Below are 19593 nucleotides of genomic sequence, written 5' to 3' on the forward strand. Positions count from 1 at the left end.
ATTAGTCTTAGTTACTTGGTAGGCTGAGGTGGGAGGATAGCTTGAGCCCAGGAAGTCAAGCCTGCAGTGAGCCATGAGCATGCCACTGCACGTCAGCCTGGGCAACAGATTGAGACCCCATCTCAAAAAAAAAAATAAAAAGAAAAAAGAAAAGAATTAAAAAATGGATGGCTGATTATGACCATTGATATGAGGAACAGTAGAGAGTCCAAGGTAGACAGTACCAATGCAGAGAGAGAGACTGAATTAAGACAGAAGTTTACGTAGAAGGTGAGAAGGAAAACTTTTGATGAGAATCTGAGGTCAGGAAGATGAGTAGCATGGAAGGCTGATATAAGCACCAGGGTTGGGCTGTGTCTGTTTTACGTCAAGATTAATATGAGGATGAAGCAATCAGGAACCCTGCTGTGACTGCAGAGTCACAGAGGCCAAAGGTTTTTCCTTATTTTCTTACTGTGCATGTTTCACAAGATCCCAGTGTGAGAGTCAGGACCATCCACTTTTTTGATTTCCTGGAGTTTATTTCATACTCCTTTTCTATACCATGTCAGCATTGGTCACTCTGAGCACCATGGTACCTGCTTGTTCCAATCTCAGTTCACTATGAGGCCACTTCTTACTTTAAAAAGGAGAATCTGGCTAAATAGGTCTCAAGAGTGACAATTTTGTTTTAAATTGCTCCTAGTAGATTCTGGTCAAATCCAGAGGATCTTATTAGCTAACAAGTTCTAGGCCCTGCCACAAGCCCAAGGTGGCCATGGATTTAGAGGGCAAGGCAATGATCCCGAGTCCATCCCTTGCCTCTCTCACTTGTGCCTAACCATGTCAAGTGAGTCTGACCTACAGGCGAGCCCCAGAACTGTTAAATTTTAATGGCACCAGAGAGGAGAGTCTGGTGCTCCCTTGGCATTTTTTTATGTCTTTGACAAAATGATTGTTGTATATTTTATTTGCACTGAATTGTACCATTCAAATTTTATTTCTGATTTGATCCATTCATAAATGCAACCTAAAACTATAAAAACTTGAGATGGACAGAGATCTCTGAGATTTTTTATCACTTCAGCTAAATACAGCCATAAATAAGAGTAAATAGTTGCCATTAACTTTATGGCTATTCACTTGATATGTATTCTGGAACAAAATTTTAATTTGAATTGCTCTCTTTCCATTACTTAGCCTGCTTCTGAAGAGGCTGTCTTGTCCATAGGTCATATTCTGTTCATGAACTGCAAAATAATTTGAACACTCAAATAAGCTAAACATAATAAAAATCATTTATGGTAGAAAGAGAAAAAAATCAAATCATGCAGCTATAGATTTTCTTCCCTTATGATAGCATTATTAATTGAATTAATAGCAAGTTGTACGATTATATATACACATATGATATAAATGCACATCTGTGTAAATAGCTGTGTGAATCTACATGTGTGCTTATATGTAGATGTACATCTGTATCTGTGCATATGTATGATGTAAATGAATGTCTTAGTATAAAACATTTCTATTAGGGAGATAGCCTTTATTAATTTTTAAAAATTATTCGTATTGGAATATCCTAGTATCTCCTTCTTCGACTATGAGTTGGAAAAGGAATAAGAAGTCACAGAGGATTTGTTGAATGTTTAATAAACTTGGAGACTCTTGCTTCTTGAAGGGATTCCCTATAGGAGCTTTTATGGTCATTGGTGCCTCCTTTATCCTCTGAGTGTATGGAGTAGATACTTGACTAGAGCCACTTCTATTCTCATTTCTGGGCTGTCACAGTGACGGTATGAGGACTCAGGAGGAACTGAGGCTCACCCTGCTCCTCCATGGCAGTGCGCCACGTGGCTCTACTGGGTTGTGTAAATGTAGCTGTAATTTTGGATGTCATCTGTGTAAAGTTTATAAGATCTTTAGCAAGGTGGTGATTAGGCTTCCATGTTTTCCATATACCTGACTGCATTTCCCAGTGCCCTAATGGTAGTCGCTGTTGTTGGTACTCAAGCAAGAGCCCAAGAAGTAGAGTTTCAGTTCTGTGTCGTGCATTTTATGTATTGATTAGATCGTAACTTTCACTTAATTGTTTTTTTCAGACCATTTGACTTTATAGAACCATGACTGGGATAATTTACATAAAATACTTTTAATCTATGCAGATAGTGTAAGTCAAGACCACATAGTCTATGTGGACATATTCCTGGGATGAAAAGCATGGGAAATGTATGTATACAGAAGTTTATTTTATTGTAGGGAAGCTGCTTGATCTCTATCATGGCCACAGAATTCCAGGTTAGATTTTTTTCGAGGGGTGTGACTCCTCTTCTTGGCTGGCATTTCATTCAGAGTGCTGCTTCACTGACAATCGACTGAATTTTCATTCACTGGTTGACCACTTCTAAGTGGGCCATCACTTGTATTGTTTTAACCACATCCCCCAGGATAGGAAGCTTTAGAAAAAATCGCAATTATCTTCATTTCCTCTGTTTGGCTGCTGCATGCATGATTTAAGATACCTGACTCATCTTTGACCCAGCTGAGAGTGGAAAAAACCTGAACCCAGGCATTCTAGCTCCTGGCTGTGGATCTCTCCACTAGAGTGTGCTGCCCACTAAATAATCGTGGATCACTGACCAGAAAGGATGGCGGGGGTGCTAGGCAGGGTTGTGGGAGAACGCTTCTCAAGGATTCCCAGTGACAAAGAAAAAAATCCTACACATACAATATGTTTTGACCCTTGCATTTTTCTTTTCTACCAAGGCAAGTTTTGCCTTTGTTCAGCAAACATCTTCACGGAGTGCAGTTTTTTTTTGGAAAGCGCATGGCCAGCGCTTGCGGCTTAGGGTTTTAATCAGTGGCTGGCTGGTTATTTTACCTGGGGCATGGCGTTATAATTGCTCCATGCCTCAGTGGCTTTATTTACACAGCAAGGTTAAGAAAATACTTACTTGTCTCTTGGAATTGTGGCACAAAACACCCAAATATATTCAAGTGTGGTAGTGTGCCATGTTACTTCACAAACATTTTCCTGATAGACTATTTCTCTAGATGTTTTCTTTCTTTAGAAGATTAATAATACCATGTGTCATGAGCTCAGTGTATATGTTATAACTTTTCTGAAAGGGTCTCCCTCTATTTTCTTTAAGTAGATTTTTGTGAGATAAATGAGATTCACAATAATATGACATATATGATATACTGTTCCCGTGACTGAAATCTGATGCCACTTAAGCAATTGCTAGCCACAGAATAAGATAACCTCACTCATTGAAAAAGATCTGTTAGGGAGATTGGTTCGTGTTGCCCTTCTAAAGCCACTGAGAATTTTGCCCAAGGAGCTACTTACAAAACAGACCACAAGTGAAGTACCTTGTGTGAGCTACTGTTTGTGTTAGGATGCTGCAGGAGCAATACTTGATGTGATAAACTATTACGAATATGATGAACTGTTATTGTGTATCCCAACTGTAACTTCTATGCCATGCTTGGGAATGGGTATGACTGTAGAACAAGTGTTCTTTTATATTTGCGAAGTTGGGAGAAAAATCCAGCAAGCCCATTTTTCCCTTCATGTGATCTGATGCACTGACTGCTCATGTCTCTGCCTTACAGAGCCAGTTTCCCACTGCCTCTTCTTTCCCTGCTGTTTTTTTCCAAGGATGTTTCAGTTCATGGTGAACTATTTTTATTTTTTAGTTACATTAATGCTATGAAATAATTAGTCAGCTAATTAATCTGGTTTACAAGCTTTGTAGGATTCTTCAGCTGTCAGTCAGGCCCAGGCCTGAGGCCTACATCAAGTCTCAGCTCTCTTGCCCATGTGATTCCTGTTGCCATGGCTACTGGCTACATCTGCTGACACCCCACTCTCTATTTATTGCTTAATTAAGAATTTCACGCTCAGCCCTTATCTGCCTCTAAGAACAAGCGCACACTGTTAAGAAATTCCAAATTTAGGCCCAGGCACAAGGAAAGCCTTTCTTATGGGCTTGGCTGTATGGAGCCTCTCTAACGATCCTCTCGGCATCCCAGCCGCCACCCTTCAATCAAAAATCATTAAATGGGGCAGAGATAATGAGCATGTAGCATATCAAAAGAAGGATGTTTGCTTGGTCCAAAGGAGGAAAAGCTGCTCGACCCCATGCTCAGCTCCACTTCAAAGGCAGAGGAGACCTCTCAACACTGGGGCCTGATAATGCCTCATTTGTTCTTGGCTTGACTTATGCAAAAGGTCTGGTATGTCAGAGTCCAGTCTCACAGACGTGGGTTTCCCCCACCTCTTGCCTCCACCTCCACCAGCCCCCACCCCGGCCTTCCGCACACTCCTGTGTCAGCACTTAGGCAGCTGGGTCCCCCAAAGCATCAGAGGGAGCGTATAATCACTGACTCTCAACTCACAATGGCCACTTGTAGGGGGGTGGCCAGGAGGAGGTCTTCATCACAATAGGAACACAATTATTGCAGCTGCTAGGGAGGGCTATGCTTCTTCCTGTAGAAATAGAATAGGACTTGCCCAAAACAGGAGGAGAAGATTGGAGGGAGGTGCGGGGGAGGTTGAGAGGGGTGGAGAAAACAATCTTGAGTTGATTATTCATAATCTGACTCTTGGAAGCCCGATGCAGAGTCAGTGGGGTTCCAGCAGCTGCTCGCACACAGCCTTCTTCTAATAATTGTACATTCTGTCAGGGGTCAACTTACTTTTGACCCTGTCCTTTTATATTGGTAAAAGGCTCTTTAGGGCAAACTGTTGGGTTGTGGCAGGGTGCATTAAACACTCACAGCCCCTTCCCCTAGCTTGATCTCCCTCCCGACCAGCAGCCGGTGATAAATTCATATCAGATGCTGTGCCATTCACAGTTGCCCTCCCGAGTTCACACAGCCCCCACTCATGCCACAGAGGTGCAGCCGAGCTGGGACGTTGTGTGAGGCGGCAGCTGAGAAGGTCTGCCTGTGAGGCTGAGGCTCCTGCTGCACCACCACCTTCTGATCTGACTGAGAAAAAAAGGACATGTCTAGCCAGGCTGGCCAACATTTGTGTCCAAATGTCCCCCTCACCACGAATAAAGGGCACGAGGGCCGTGCATGGAAGGGCAGATGGACTTTATTGTGTGTGCCAAGTTGCCTAGAAGAACTCAGGTCTGTCTCATCACACAGATGGGTCAGAAAAGATGCTGTTAACTTGGGAGATCCTAAAAAATCAGGAGTGCTTTCCTGGGTTTGAGCCTAGGCTCCTGATCCTGTCTACCACTGCCCAGGTTTCCTTTCCTCAATGCAACAAGGGCCCTGGAGTCAAGCAGGCTGCATGCATAGATCTTCTCTTCTTCAGCTAGTCTAGAAGACTCCCTGCAAATCCTGGAGAAAGAATTCCTTTAGGATCTAAGGAGGAGAGTGGCGTCAACTGGCTCCCCTGACCTCTTCGGGAAGACTTTGTAGGCAGAGCAGAATCAGAATCTTCGCAACTCTGCAGCCATTCCCATGCTGAGTCCCTCTAAGGCAATCCACAGCATTCTAGTTAATAAACTAATTTACATTCTTATGAAAAACTCATTCCCAAAGATCCCCATGGATTTTTACCAGTAATGTAGATAATTGACTTCAGGGAACTGCTCTAACCTTTATGGCAAAAATACAGGTAACGGAACAGAGGCTGGGGATGTGAAAAGGGATTTTTGCCTCTTGGTTGGAAACAACTTCTCCAAAAGGGAAAGGCAGGAAGAGAGGGAGAAAAGGAGGAAAGGAAAGGAAAGGAGAGGAGAGGAGAGGAGAGGAGAGGAAAAGAGGGGAGAGGAGAGGAGGGAAGAGGAGAGGAGAGGAGAGGAGAGGAGAGAAGAGGAGAGGAGGAGAAAGGAGAGGGAAGGGAAGGAAACTTAGAATCAAATACATCTTTCAGGAATCTCTCAGGTTAAGGAGTAAATTCTCCACAATGCTGAGTTGCTAGCCTTAATTCACACAGGTCTTAGGTGGCACAACCAGTATTCAAACAGCTTTTCTGACTGTAGGTTCGGTGCTTTTTCTAGTATACCATCTTTTCTTTTTTTAAATCTGAGCTTATATACCTAACCTTATAAACCAACTCTTCTTCTTTCAATTTATAAGAAAAAACAATACTTAGTTACACTGTACTTCCTGAACTTTAGATATTTTAGTACCATTTTCATAATTGTGTCATATCCTTATACCTCTTGTCTGATTATTTACTTAATATTTTTCCTAAATCAATTTCTACACTGTCTTATTTTAAAACCTAACTTTTCTTAGTAATATCCGTGAAATCATGGGTTTAATGGGTTAGTTGTTTTTTCTAAAAATACATTACAATGTATACATACTAAAATGAAACTTTTTATGCCTCTCAAATAACCACTGTGCATTTTACATCTTGGGAATATGATTTGGTCTGTAAGGGTTGGTATAATTGATAAAAATTAAGAATTGTGAGTAAGGATCTTTTCCATCTGGGTGTCACTCTTCACTTGGTAAGAACACCTGTTCCTGAGAACAAACAATATTTTGAGAGTATAGTATGAGAAAATTTGTTTAGTTCCTTACATTTGTGTTTTTTTTTTGCCTCCTGGGTAAACAGCTGAAATGCTTATTCCCAGGACCCTCTTGAGAAGTTCGGGCTCTGTAGGTCTGTGGCAGGGTCTGGGAAATCACAGATGCCTTCACAGAAGTATGAAAAACATTGCTCTGAGTAAGAATAACAATCTTTATTCTTCTCTGAGTTAATTAAGAAGGTTTAATTGAGCTAACTTTTAGGATTGTGGCTAATGCAGACACATTATCTGTTGGTGTCTTGATCAAGTTCTTTTCCTTTTGTCCCCTCCAAAATTCATAAGTGAATGATACAGGGATAATAGAAGACTCAAAGGTAATCGCAGGATTTTCATATACTACTTCTGTGAAGGCCTTTAAAGGATCATGTTTTATGAGGGCCAAGATGCTTTCCATGGCTGCCTCTGAGGCTGAAATCAGACAGGAGTGTGGTCCTGCAAATCAAGCTTTAGCTGCCAGAGACTAACTGACAAGCAAGCTTTCTCTGTGGCTAAGCCAAAGAGGTCAGCTTCTGGGGAATGAGGTCAAGTTCACTGAGCAGGACAGGAGGAACAGCAGGGGTGTGCAGATTTGTGAGTCAGGACAGGGAAAAGATGTGGAGGCAACAGAGGAGGTAACAGAGAGGATGTGGAGGTAATAGGTAAAAATGCAGAGAGAGTCGACAGCTGGCTCAGGAAGACAGAGCTGGAGCTTGGGTCCAGGGCAGACAAAGACAGAAAGAGAAGTCATGAGGTAGAGTGGGATTGCGTGACATTTGCAGATACCGATTGCAGTTGCTATTTTATGTTCTTTCACTATGTAGTCAGTGGCTGGCACACTAGAGAAATGTGGCCTGAATGAGAGGTACTAATATGTGCATAAACTAAAACGACAACATGAGAATGAGAATATGAATGAAAGAGTGAAATAGGGAAGGAGTCTGTAACCTACTAAGATTCCATGTTTTTAAAATAAATGGTTTATAATTATTTATTTTTATAATTATAAATAATAATTATAAACCATTTATTTTTAAATAAGTGGGTGCTTATTTCTCCCTCTAAAGTTTCAAGAGAGAATTAGACCTGCTTAGGGAGAGAATTAATTAATTTTTCTCTTTCCTAGAGCCTTAAGTAAGGACAGAATTTATCAGACACAACTCATTAACCTGGTAGGCGCTAGTATCATATCTACTTTAGTAACTCTCTTTTACCAGGAGCCATTTTCTTAGCACATTTTCCTCTTCACCCTAGATGTCTGTGTTTATAGCAAGTTTAGATCATATAGCACTCGTCAGAAAAAGTTGGCAATAATTGACCCAAAGACTTTTTTTTTTTTTTTGTCTTTTTGAGCATCAGATCTTCTTACAATCTGGGAAGGATCAACTACAATGGGGCTCCATTTATAAACATGGAAGATTAACCATTCTCATATTACAAATACAAAATCAGAAATCATAAGCACTGAGAAAACATATGTACAATATCACAGCTTGTGGAAGGCTTTTAAACTTTTCCCAAGTCAATACCTTCATTCTCAAATGATTTTCATCCCTCTTTGTATTTATTCAAATTGGAAATGGCACTTCACATTTACAGTTCTTTATAGAGTCAACACACTTAACAAACTTTAGCAGATCTGGTTAAGTTGCTTACAACTCTGTAATACTACAGCCCATCGTGATTGGATACAGCTGTAAAAAGAGTAGAAAGTTAAAGCATATTTCTTGAGCCTTGTTGACTGGCACCTGGAATCATGAACATGCTATAATGACAGTATTGATAATAGTTAACATTTATGTTCAGGATGTGCCAGGCACTGTGCTAAGCATGTTCCGTGGATTATTCTATCTTTTCTTTCCAATAGCCCTATGAGATAGATAGTATGATTATTCCCACTTTTAGATGAAATGAATGAGGTTTAGAAATGGCAATTAACTTGTCAGTGGCCCATGTCTAGGAACCAGAAGAGCCAGGATTCAGATCCAGGCTGTTGGGCTCCAGTACCCATATTCTTCCCACCATTCACTATTGTCTCTCATGACTATGACCAGAAAATGGTATTTGGGAAGATAGCCCTCTGACTCATACTCATCTGCCCCCAGAGGCACGTAGAGGTGGTGGTCCAGGAAATCAGGCTTCTAATTTTTCCAGCTTTTGTTAACTTTTCTCTATCTGCTCTGATCCTGAAACTACTTCACTTCACTGACTGGCATTCACACACTCAACATTAGTGAGGTGAGCAATAGATTTTCAATATACTTTTTAGTTTTGCAGTGTCTGTTTTGGGAGGGGGTTCTCCCGGAGGTGGGGACCATTTGTGCATGTGTAGAGGTTTAAGAAAATCAGTCACCACTCAGTCCAGAAGCCACTGGTGCAGTGTAGTGGAAAAAGCTACAGATACAAGATTAAACCTAGGATTTCTAAATTGGCTCATGAAAATGAGGTATCTACATTTCTAGCAATATCTGGTCTCATAAGGTGCATGAGAAAAGTCTCTCTCTCAAAAATTTGAAGACATAGCTAACTATTGATGTAATCTTAAATTATCAGTTGATGCTCAATAAATATTTATTAAATTGAGAACAAGTTTGGGATGAATATCACAGGATGGATTTAGAAGTGCTTTTCAACTTTAGAGAATGCACAAATCAATGTGAACAGAGGTGGATGAGTTAGACCTTATTTTAAGAAAAGGAAATGACACCTTGACTAGTGACTTTACTATTAGTATTAAGTTAGAAAGACGCGTGAAATCAGCAACAGGGTAAAGGAACAGTTTAAACAAAGTCTTGGAAGTGGTGATAAAGGTAGAACATGTCAAGAGCATGTTGTCATTGCACCTGGTCTCAGCATGTGGCAGTGTAAGGTGAAAGACACAAACTTGAGCTTTACATCCTTAGAAAAATTTTAAAAAGAGAAAATGACCAAAATAAGATTAGAGGAATTGAAGAGGTCTCATCATGGATCTCTTTGGGGATCATTTTCTTTGTAATATTCTGAAGCTTATGTTTTATTTTTATTTTTCATTTTTTAGTTTTTTTTCAAGACAGAGTCTTGCTCTGTCACCCAGGCTGGAGTGCAGTGGCATGATCTTGGCTCACTGCAACCTCCACACTGCAGGGTTCAAGCAATTCTCTTGCCTCAGCTTCCCTAGTAGCTGGGATTACAGGAGTGCACCACTACGCATGGCTAGTTTTTGTATTTTTGGTAGAGATGGGTTTTACCGTGGTGGCCAGGCTGGTCTCGAACTCCTGACCTCAAGTGATCTGCCCACCTCAGCCTCCCAAAGTGCTGGGATTACAGGCATGAACTACAGTGCCCAGCTGCTTATGTTTTATAATTAGAAAGAATGATCCTCTGTTTATTTCATCTGTGATGGAGGAAAGGGTTTAGGGTTCCAGGAAAACAAAAGTGGAGAGTGTGAGTTCGGCCAGGTCCCCGAGGCTGCAGCCTTCAGCAACATGGAGCCCTCCAGTGGTGGGAGGTGTGGCTCATGTGACAAATGATAAGGCAGAAAGGTAATTAACCAATAAGAGACAAGGTGTGACCGAAAAATGGAGTTTGTGCACCTGATTACTAATTAATCAGGCGTGAGAGCACCTTGTAGATGCATTCACTATTTAATTATAGCAGCCTCTCTTGGCAAAGGAGCATATGTTCCCAGCTTAATCTACTGGTTTATACTGACATCAAATTGTCATTATCAGAAAGAATCAAGCCTTTTGATTATTTCCACTAATTTATTGAACACTTAAAATTAATGAACCCCAGTCCTTTTAAATGTGCTCAGTTGGCTTGGATGATGGGAGGAGGATGGGGGATGGGGAAAAGGCTTCATTAAAAGGACAATTTGTTTGGATAAAGGTAAAGCAAATACGTTTCATGGATGGTCTGAACTCTATTGGTGAAAAACACATGAATTCTAAAAGCTGAGCCTACAAAATGATGAAGAGAAAAATAGGATATGAGGTATATGCCCTGCTGGACACCATTGGCCTCCAGAGAACATATGGCTAAAGGTTTTGTTTCTGTTTTTGTTTTTCCTAATTATTTATGTGCCGGTTCTCTTGGAGACATTTATTACAGTTAAGTTTAATCAAAATCAAATGTTGGAAATCAATTGTTAGATTAACTAACAAGGATTTCATTTTTTGTTTTGAAAATTTAGGCAACTAGAATTTAGCATAAATTCTTTTTTTCTCACATGTGACTATCTTTAATATTAAGATGATCTTTGTATCACATGCAAGTTGTGGCTTTTGGTATGTAGTTTCAGGTGAAGGCCGAGTTCGAGTCATTCTCTGGGTGAAGGAAGGTATGCCCCCAACTATTTCAGGTGAGTATTAACACACCAAATAGAAGTGTCTAGTATAGCAGAATGTCCTCCAGTAGTTCTACAAATTCCACCTTGTCGTACTGTGAATAAACAGGCAGATATCAGTCCTAAAGCTTATATGTCTGATAACTCTCTATTGTGTTGCCCTGTAACTAAAATATGTATCTGCATGTCAAAAAATGATATAAAGGTGCATTTATTTTTCAAAACAATGAAAGTAAGAATTGAAACACATGAATAAGCACATTTCATAAATTATGGACCATATGTGCACATAGGACCCCAGATCTGCAGATGGGCTATTAGGCCTCCTCCAAATGGAAAGAAAAATTCAGGGTATCTCTAAACTTTAATTGTTCCTGGTAATTTCAGGAAATCAGGGTAAACAAACCCTCCTCAAAAGTCAGATCATTCTGTGAAATCTTTCTAACTCAAAAAGCCAAATTCTCAAAGACTAAATGTCTCCTAAGCACCTTCTGATGTATTTCATTGTTTGTTTTTGTTTATTCTGAGTCAATTTAACTATACATTTGCAGGAGGAATAAATCTTTTCAAAGGCAGAGATTTCTTTTAATTTTCAACGGCATTTTTGTACTATGTCAGAGCAGAGCCCATGCTAATCAGAAAATGATCTAATTCCTTCATTTAAATTAATAGATAAATGAGGTAAGAGAACTGGACTAAAACTATAAACAATAATCCTGAAGGTTACTACTCCATATTTATTGGGCTATGAAGAATGTGATTCAAGATTGTTTTCAGAACGTTTTCTGAGCTGCCACACACTTTGTTTTTTATGTTCCTTGTCCTTCATCTCTCTGTGCCTTTAGATGATTCAAAGTGCCTTGTTTATTGAGTGCCTTTTATGCAAGGTGTGGGGGATACCATGATGAGCAAGATGGAATGGACTTTGACTTTATGGGGTCTTATGATCTCTTGGGGATGTCAGTCAAACTACTAAGTAATCAATTAATACAGTTGTTTTAAAATAACTGTTATAAGGAAAAGGATAGTTCTCTCTTCTCTGAAAGTTTCTATGTTCAAATTCCTCAAGAAGAGATTTGATTGGTTGTGTCACTGCCTAGTCTGTAGAGGACATACCTATTGGGGAAGCTCTCATGCCAGGCGCCCTTCTGTGGATACTGGATCATCTATGAATGGCCATTCTTGGTTCAACCATCTGTAGTCTGGGTGGCGTCACTCAGCACGTAGTATGATGATTTCTGTACTAAGGATTCTTTGGAAGGACGGCGTGGTGTCTAGCATACAGAGCTTTTTAGAAGGGGTCAGTTTAACTGGAAATGCTTCAATTACAACTGCTGATAAATAGAAAGCCCATACTTCATAGAGTTGTGGATTTTAACAAAGGTGGAGACCTTACGGGCTATCCTATCCAGTTACCTCATTTTACAAATGGGGATGTGAAGTCCAGACATTAAACTTAGTCATATCAGTAGTCAGTCATATAAGCCTAGATAAGAACTCAGGTGTCTCAGCTCAGCCCAGTGTTCCTTCTGCTATACAATGTAGCCTCTAATGTGTTTACATTGCCTTATTAAGCATAGATTAACTTTTGAGTTATATTAAAATCTAGCCAGTTTTCCTACCTCGTATAGTTTGGGACAGAAAACTATTTCAAAACACAAAGAGTTACAGATTTAGTACAATATCATTCATCAGGAAGAAATTTTAAATAACATACTTCCAAGACATTGCCTGATTCTCATGGTATGTAGCATATGTGCTAATGCCAAAATTTAAACATGGTCATGTATTTTGTTTAGTGAGTAGCTCTATGTAAAACAGTAAAATTATTGCACTATCATTTTTTTGCTGAAAATAAGAATGAATGAGTGAATGAGTTAATACATCTATCTGTGTTAACTCATCTATCTGTGTTAACTCATTCATTGCATTGTTTGAATGGGTCAATCCAATGTTTGAATGAGTTAACCATCTATCTACATGTTAACCCATATGAGTATGTAGTATGCACCCATACTAAGTGCACATATTGTCCATGGTCATATGAGAACATCCAGATCATCAGGGATTCTTTTCCTAAATTTTCCCACAGACTTAAGTTTTTGTTCCTTTCTTTGATCTCTGAGATTCAGGCAGCCCTACTCTTGTTCAAAGTTAACTCACCCCTTCTTGCATCTTCCACACTTTCTCCCATCAGCAAAACAACTCATTGTTGTGTGTAGTTAACCTTTCTTTCCTTACTGGCTTCTTCTGTTCAGTGCCTCCCAATTAAAAACAAAACAAAACAAATTTGTGGATATTGAATTTTCCATTAGCAGATGCTGTCCTGCAAACTTCTCAAAAGCCTAGCCTCGTCTTCGTGCAGAGCCATGAAAACCTGGGTTGATGAAGAGCAAAGGTGTGGAGGGCAACATTTGGCTCATATATCAGGCTCGAGACCACCTACAATCTTAGCTGCTTGTTGAGTGACAAATTTCTACAGGGAAGCAAGGAGAGGCCTCATCAGGAATGTTGGTCCAGACCAAAATTCATGGGCTGCAGTTTTGAAACTAGTCTAATTTATCTAAAGATTCAGAAGACAGATCAAAGGCTGTGGTTCTCAAATCTTAAGACTATTCATTCCTCAGTGAGCTTTTTGGATGATCTGACCCAACATCTTTCCTTCCTTACCTCCAGTGCATTCCTCAATCCACTGTGATGTGGTTTCCATCTGAACCACTCAACTGGGACTGCTGTCATCTGGATCACCCATGCCCTGATTGCTAAGTTTAACAGTCACTTGTAATTCTCTCTCTTACCAGAGCTCTACTATTAACAAGGTCACTTGTGCTCTCTGGAGATGCTGTATTACTTAGGATTCCAAGACCTTCCTCTCTTCTAATTCTCCCAGTAGATCTCTGACTGATGCTTCTTTAACTCTTGGAGGCTTCTTTTTCTCTCCACAAATTTGATTGTCAATAGTAGTCATATAGAATCCTAATATTAATTGTATAGAAATCTGATAACTCTGACAGGAGACTGAAACATGTTTTCTTATCTGTTAGTGTTCTTATCTTAAGACAGGATGGTATAGAATAATTAAATTTGTGCATAGTAACCTTCCTTCATTAGAATAGCTACCTGAAGGCCTAATTTGTCCAACTAAAGACTGTGTCAGCCCTTTTGTAAGCAAGAGTAAAGGTGAAAAAAGTACAGAATATTTGTTTCCATCATCTGTGATATAAAATTGGAGTAACTAAAGATTCCTGGAGCTTTGCATGAAGTTTTAGAGAACAATCGTTGCCTGTTTGAAATATCACTGGAAATGAAGCATCAGAGACATTTTATCTGGACTTTGTGGGGCAAGCTAGGGGTCACTCTCACAAATACCCCTACTCAACCCCCAACTGGGTATTTTGGGTCTAATATTGGGAAGAAGGCAACATTGGGAGAAAACTTAGAAAGGTATTACAGTATTGGAGTTTATGAAATGTTTATAAAGCCTCTTACTGAGTGATCCTTATTCCAAGACATTGCCTTATTCCCAAGGTGTGTGGTATATTTTGTACTAATTAAATTGCCCATGGTTTCTGCTTGACCACAATCTATATACTTTTAGGTTATCCTGGAGCTCTAATTAAACCATGACTACTGAGGAATTGGGTCTGGTAGAAAAAATAACTAAGTGTTCCTCGTGTTTCTGGCATCAGGCATTTTCCCTTTTCACCTTGAAATCCTCTGGAGCTGTTATAACCACCCTTAGAGTTTCAAATACAGCTTCTAGGGCGATGATGCCAAATTCATCTTTGGGCTCAGAGCTCCTCCCATCCTTCCAATTCATATTTTTCCACTGCTTGCTGCATAGCTCCATCTGGAGACCACAAAGATACCCCAAATGCCCTGTGGCACAAACTGTATTCATCCACTTCTTAATAATACCCTTAATGGGTTGGAAGTCTCTGGCCCCTCCACCTTTGTCATCCTTCATACTCTGGCCTCTGTCTATTTTACCAACCTTGTCACTTACCTGTCTTCTAGCCCTGTGGTTCAGCAACACCAAATTTCTTATCATTCCTCCAGTGGACTTCCCATTTTTTGCTTCTGCTCATGCTCATCCTTCTGTCTGCAGTGCAACCCTCTTGCCATATACTCATCACAACCTCCCCTTTCCCTGAATAACTTCTAAGCCTTTAAAATGCAGCTGAGATTCTACTTCCCTCAGGAAGCTTCTCTTGGCAAAATCTTGCTTCCTTTCATTATCAGGTACCATTAAAAAGAACTCCCCTCAGTGCCTGTGTAGAGTTTTTATCCTCTTAATACTGACATAACACTATCAGTTCCTTGGAGGCAAGGGTGACATTTTATTTCTTTTTGTATCCCTCCTTTTTAAGGGCAGGTCTGATAGAGAAGGTGCTCACTATTTATGTTGTAAAATTAGCAAATCATGGACATGATTCCTTCCCTCCCCTCAAAAGAGGAGGCCTTTTCATTCTACTCTTTTGAGGCAATCTCTCTGCCCTTCTGACTCTGCACCAGTAATCATGTCCCAGAAAAGAACAAGTAGATATGGTTCAGCATGGTGTTGTGCGTGATGTGATATTGGATAGTTCCCACTGGAAATTATTAGATTTACATTTCAATTATGCGATGGAGATACTAGTAGAATGGTTGAATAGAAAATGCCATTTGATCATCAAAGGCAGAATCAATAGAAACTAGTTTGAATGTATGATCTGTCTGTAAGTTACTGCCCTGAGAAGTTTTTAGATTATTACCCTGCCTTTAATATGTACGGAGAGCTGTGGGAAGAACATAACCTTTGACTCAGTCATTCCATTGAGGAATGTATTTGAAGAAGATAATCAGGATTATTGAGAGATTTGCATAGAGACAGTTAACACTGCATTATTTACAATTTAACAAAGTAAAAAGAGTCTAATGTCAGACAATAGGAATTAAGTAAATTACAGATTTAAAAAATATGATATGTAGCCACTAAAATTATGTTTACAAGGCATTGAAATAATATGATAAAATGCTTAGGAAAATAGGCTAAGCTAAGCAAAATTCAAACTGGGTGTAAAAAATAAGAACAGGATTTGATATAATCTCAATTATGTAAAAATTCTGAGAAATTCTGGAAGGAAATAGAAATAAAAGGTAGTTATTGCAAGGTAGTGAGATTATAGGCAATTATTACCTTTCTTTATTTGCATTTTCTAAATATTTCATGATAAGCATGCCATATTATAAGGCAAAACACAAATGTATAATAACAAAAGTGGGATATTTTTCAGAAGTGAAGGTAATCTAAGGATTGAATAATTACTTGCTTTTTAGCTGATAAATATTTGTACAGAAACTTATAAAATGTTAAAAGACAACTTCTTTGGGAGGTGAAAATACCACTAGCATCCTAAAATAAGGATAGTATTTGGAAGTTATCACAATGAATTAGATTTTCAAATTTTTTTTTTTATTTTCTAGCTTCTACCTCTGCACCTGAATCAGCTTTAAAATGGTCCCTCCCTGAAACATGGCAAGGTGTTGAAGAAGGCTGGGGAGGATACAACAATACCCTTCCAGGCCCTGGGGATGACGTTCTCATTTTACCCAGTGAGTAAAATAACTCAGGAGATGAATCACAGACAGGCTGAACCCAGCCAGATCTTATTATGTTTCATTTATATTGTATAACACAGTAACGAGTATGGAAATAAGTAGGCACTTACGTTGTTTCATTCTTCCTCTTTTTTGGGGGGTTAATATAGGAGAGCAATTTCATAGACCAGTGAAATCCCCCAACATTAACCTAGCATATCTTCATTAAAAGTGGAATAAGTACTTGTGATGCTGAAAGGAGTTAAAATAATCCACTAGCTGGTTAATTTTCTTCATGTGTCAGAGAATGGATTTACAGGTCAGAGAATGGATTTACAGGTTCTAGTATCCTTAAGTTGGAAAGACACAGAGGGTATGGAAGAGAACAATTTATTAATGTGTTCTGATGGTTTGCCTTTGTGAATTTTGAAATACAGGACTGAGGAAAAATGTCAAGTTCTTCGGTTGCTATGAATTTTCAAAATTGCAGAGAAGTAGGTTAATAAAATAGAAAAATATCTATCTATGTATCTATTCATCTATCTATCTAGACCTATCTTCCAGTATACACATATATTTTTAAAAAGATGATTTCTTAGATATACAGAAACACGCAGTCATACTTACAAAATTCTTCTTATTTAAAAGAGAGTTTTCAAAAGTTCCAGAATATCTTCCTAGCCTGAGAAGAAAATGTTTTTCATAGGACAATTATATTTTCCCCCAAAGACCTAATTACATTTATGGTTTAATTTGAACCTCTTAAGATAATAGTGAATAAAAGAAGATCCATAATGGAAGAACATTTAACCATCTGTGAAGTAATAATAATGATAATGTCAAACATTTACTGAGAACTAACAATGTGCCGGAAACTGTTTTCCATGTACCAACTAATTTAATCCTTACAATAACCTTATGAAATAAGTAACATTATTATCCCCATTTTTACAGATGGAGAAGCAGAGGCCTATGGCAATTAAGTCACTTGTTCGGGGCCCCATGGTTTGCAATTAGGCAGAGTCAGAATTTGAACCCAAGCAGTCTTTCCTCCAGTCCTCATCTTGAACCAATAAAGCACATTCCCTTTCTAAAATGACTACGAGTAAAATAAGAGGGTCACTGTATTCTTTGCTTTATTTGTGTGGCAGAACGAAGGAAGAATGAAACAAGATATACAAGCCACCTTCTTCCCATTGGTGGTGTGTTTGTGTGACTGTGCCCAGAGACACAAGGGACAGGCGTGAGTGGGCTGACCAGTACAAACGTCAATTATTATTATCATCCCGCTTCCCCATCAACCACCTCTCTTCGATGGAGGATGTAACTTTTTGAATAAACAAGCTTGTGAGTCATTCCTATATGAAAAGAAAAAATCTGTTCTGTCTCAGCCATGTCTTTGATTAATCTAGCCAGCGGATTCGCCCTGGGCTATGGTTTTTTCCTACTAAGCAAGCTGCTTCCCCCACCCCATGCAGGAAGCAAGAGAAGCTTTTGAAGGTTGCCAAGCTTTTAGTATCCTTTGGGGTTTTTATGCCGAGCAAGGAGCCATCTTGGCCATCTTGCTTGGCCCTGCAGTTGACTGTGTCCACTGTGTGCCCTGGGTCCCGAGATCCCTGGCTTTCTCCACTATCCTTCATTCCTTTGTGTGAATGTGGTCAGCTCATAATAACATAGTATGGGCCTGAATTCTCCGTGACACTGCTCTTAAATAGCACAAATCAATGCTGGGTGGGGGAAAGGAGGTGGGGCACAGACATTGGATGTAGAGAGGACTTTCCAGTTGACCTTTCAGTGTTATTGTGAGAATCAGAAAAGTTAAGATTTTTAAAATATACACGGTTATTTTTCATTATTTCTAGCTTTCACATGAAAAGTCAGGTGAGTGAAAAACAGATGTGTAGTATATAAAAAATAAAATCCTTGCTCATTGCCCCTCTCCTGCTCATTGCCCCTCTCCTATTCTCTAATAACCCCTCTTCTATCTCCAACAAATGACCTGTGATTGATGAGCAATTGAATCCATTGTACCACTCAGATTGGGGTCTTATGCAGGAGCTGCTCTGCCTTACTCTTCCCTTCTGATTTTTGACAGACTGATATTTTGACCACTGATGGGTCTCTGGATTGAATCTAACTTTGTTTTCTGCTTGTGGTTTTGTCTCTCTCTGAACTCTCCACCTTTTCCTGGCTCCCCTTGTTTCTTTCATTCCTAGCCTTCTTTAAATCAAATAAATTTGTCCACCTGACTGTGGCGCAAAGTAGACGTTCAGTAAGCATCGTTTGAATGAAGTGCATGAACTCATTGCTCCCATTCATAATTCAATAGCAGAAATAAATCTTTGGGTTTGACAGGATTGACACATACCACTCTAAGATTTTACAGTCTGGAAAATAATGTCTTCTCCTTTGAACAGATTCCTAAGAATTATGAAATGATTTTCATGATGATAGTAATGATAGTGAGAGTAGCAACTATAACTTGAGTGCTTGGTGTGTGACATGCACTATACTAAGTATTTTAGAAGGATTTTTTTTTCATATAATTCTCACAACTACTCTATAAGTAGATTTTGTTATTATCCCTGTTTTTACAGATGAAAAATCTAGGATGCAGAGAGGGTAACCTGCTCAAGGTTTACCCAGCTAATAAATAAAGAAGCTGGGCAGAAAATCAGAGAATTTAAATCGGGAGTTCTAACTCTTCATTGTATCTTTCTTTTTTCAGAAAAACTTACCATCCATACCTGCTCTGTTATCTCCAAATTAGGCTATATATTATATTGAATTTATGCCCCTCTCTTTACCATCCACGTTCTTCCTTTAACTTGAAATAAAACAAAAATAAAATAAAAAACTACTATTTGTTGAGTATCTACTGTACGTCAGATACACTACTTGGGGCATTTAATCTTATCACACCTGCTTGGAAAAACTGGAGATACTTCCCAAAGAGGTATTCAATGCAATGAACCATTGCATTAGAACCATTCTAATGCAATGAACCATTAGTAAACGCATTTGCTTTGCATCTGGTAGCAAATGCAGTTGTAATTCAAATGAGCACCCCCTTTCCAGTTCACTTTAGCAAATATTTACCAAACATTCACTGTGTTCAAGGCACAGTTCCAGGTGCTCACGATCTGGGAACCCAGTGTCAAGTACCATATA

General features: G+C 39.2%; 1 protein-coding gene across 2 annotated transcripts in view; it reads left to right on the forward strand.

The window, feature by feature from the left end:
- The window catches only part of PKHD1 (PKHD1 ciliary IPT domain containing fibrocystin/polyductin), a 465580-nt gene that overhangs the window by 228896 nt on the left and 217091 nt on the right, over window positions 1–19593 (forward strand). For both annotated transcript variants that reach the window (XM_077999818.1, XM_077999819.1), the window contains exons 50-51: window positions 10792–10857; window positions 16309–16437. In XM_077999818.1, the coding sequence (XP_077855944.1) occupies window positions 10792–10857; window positions 16309–16437 (195 nt within the window). The remainder of the gene's footprint in view (window positions 1–10791; window positions 10858–16308; window positions 16438–19593) is intronic.

This window comes from Macaca mulatta, chromosome 4, assembly GCF_049350105.2.
Source record: "Macaca mulatta isolate MMU2019108-1 chromosome 4, T2T-MMU8v2.0, whole genome shotgun sequence".
NCBI classification, from domain to species: Eukaryota; Metazoa; Chordata; class Mammalia; order Primates; family Cercopithecidae; genus Macaca; species Macaca mulatta.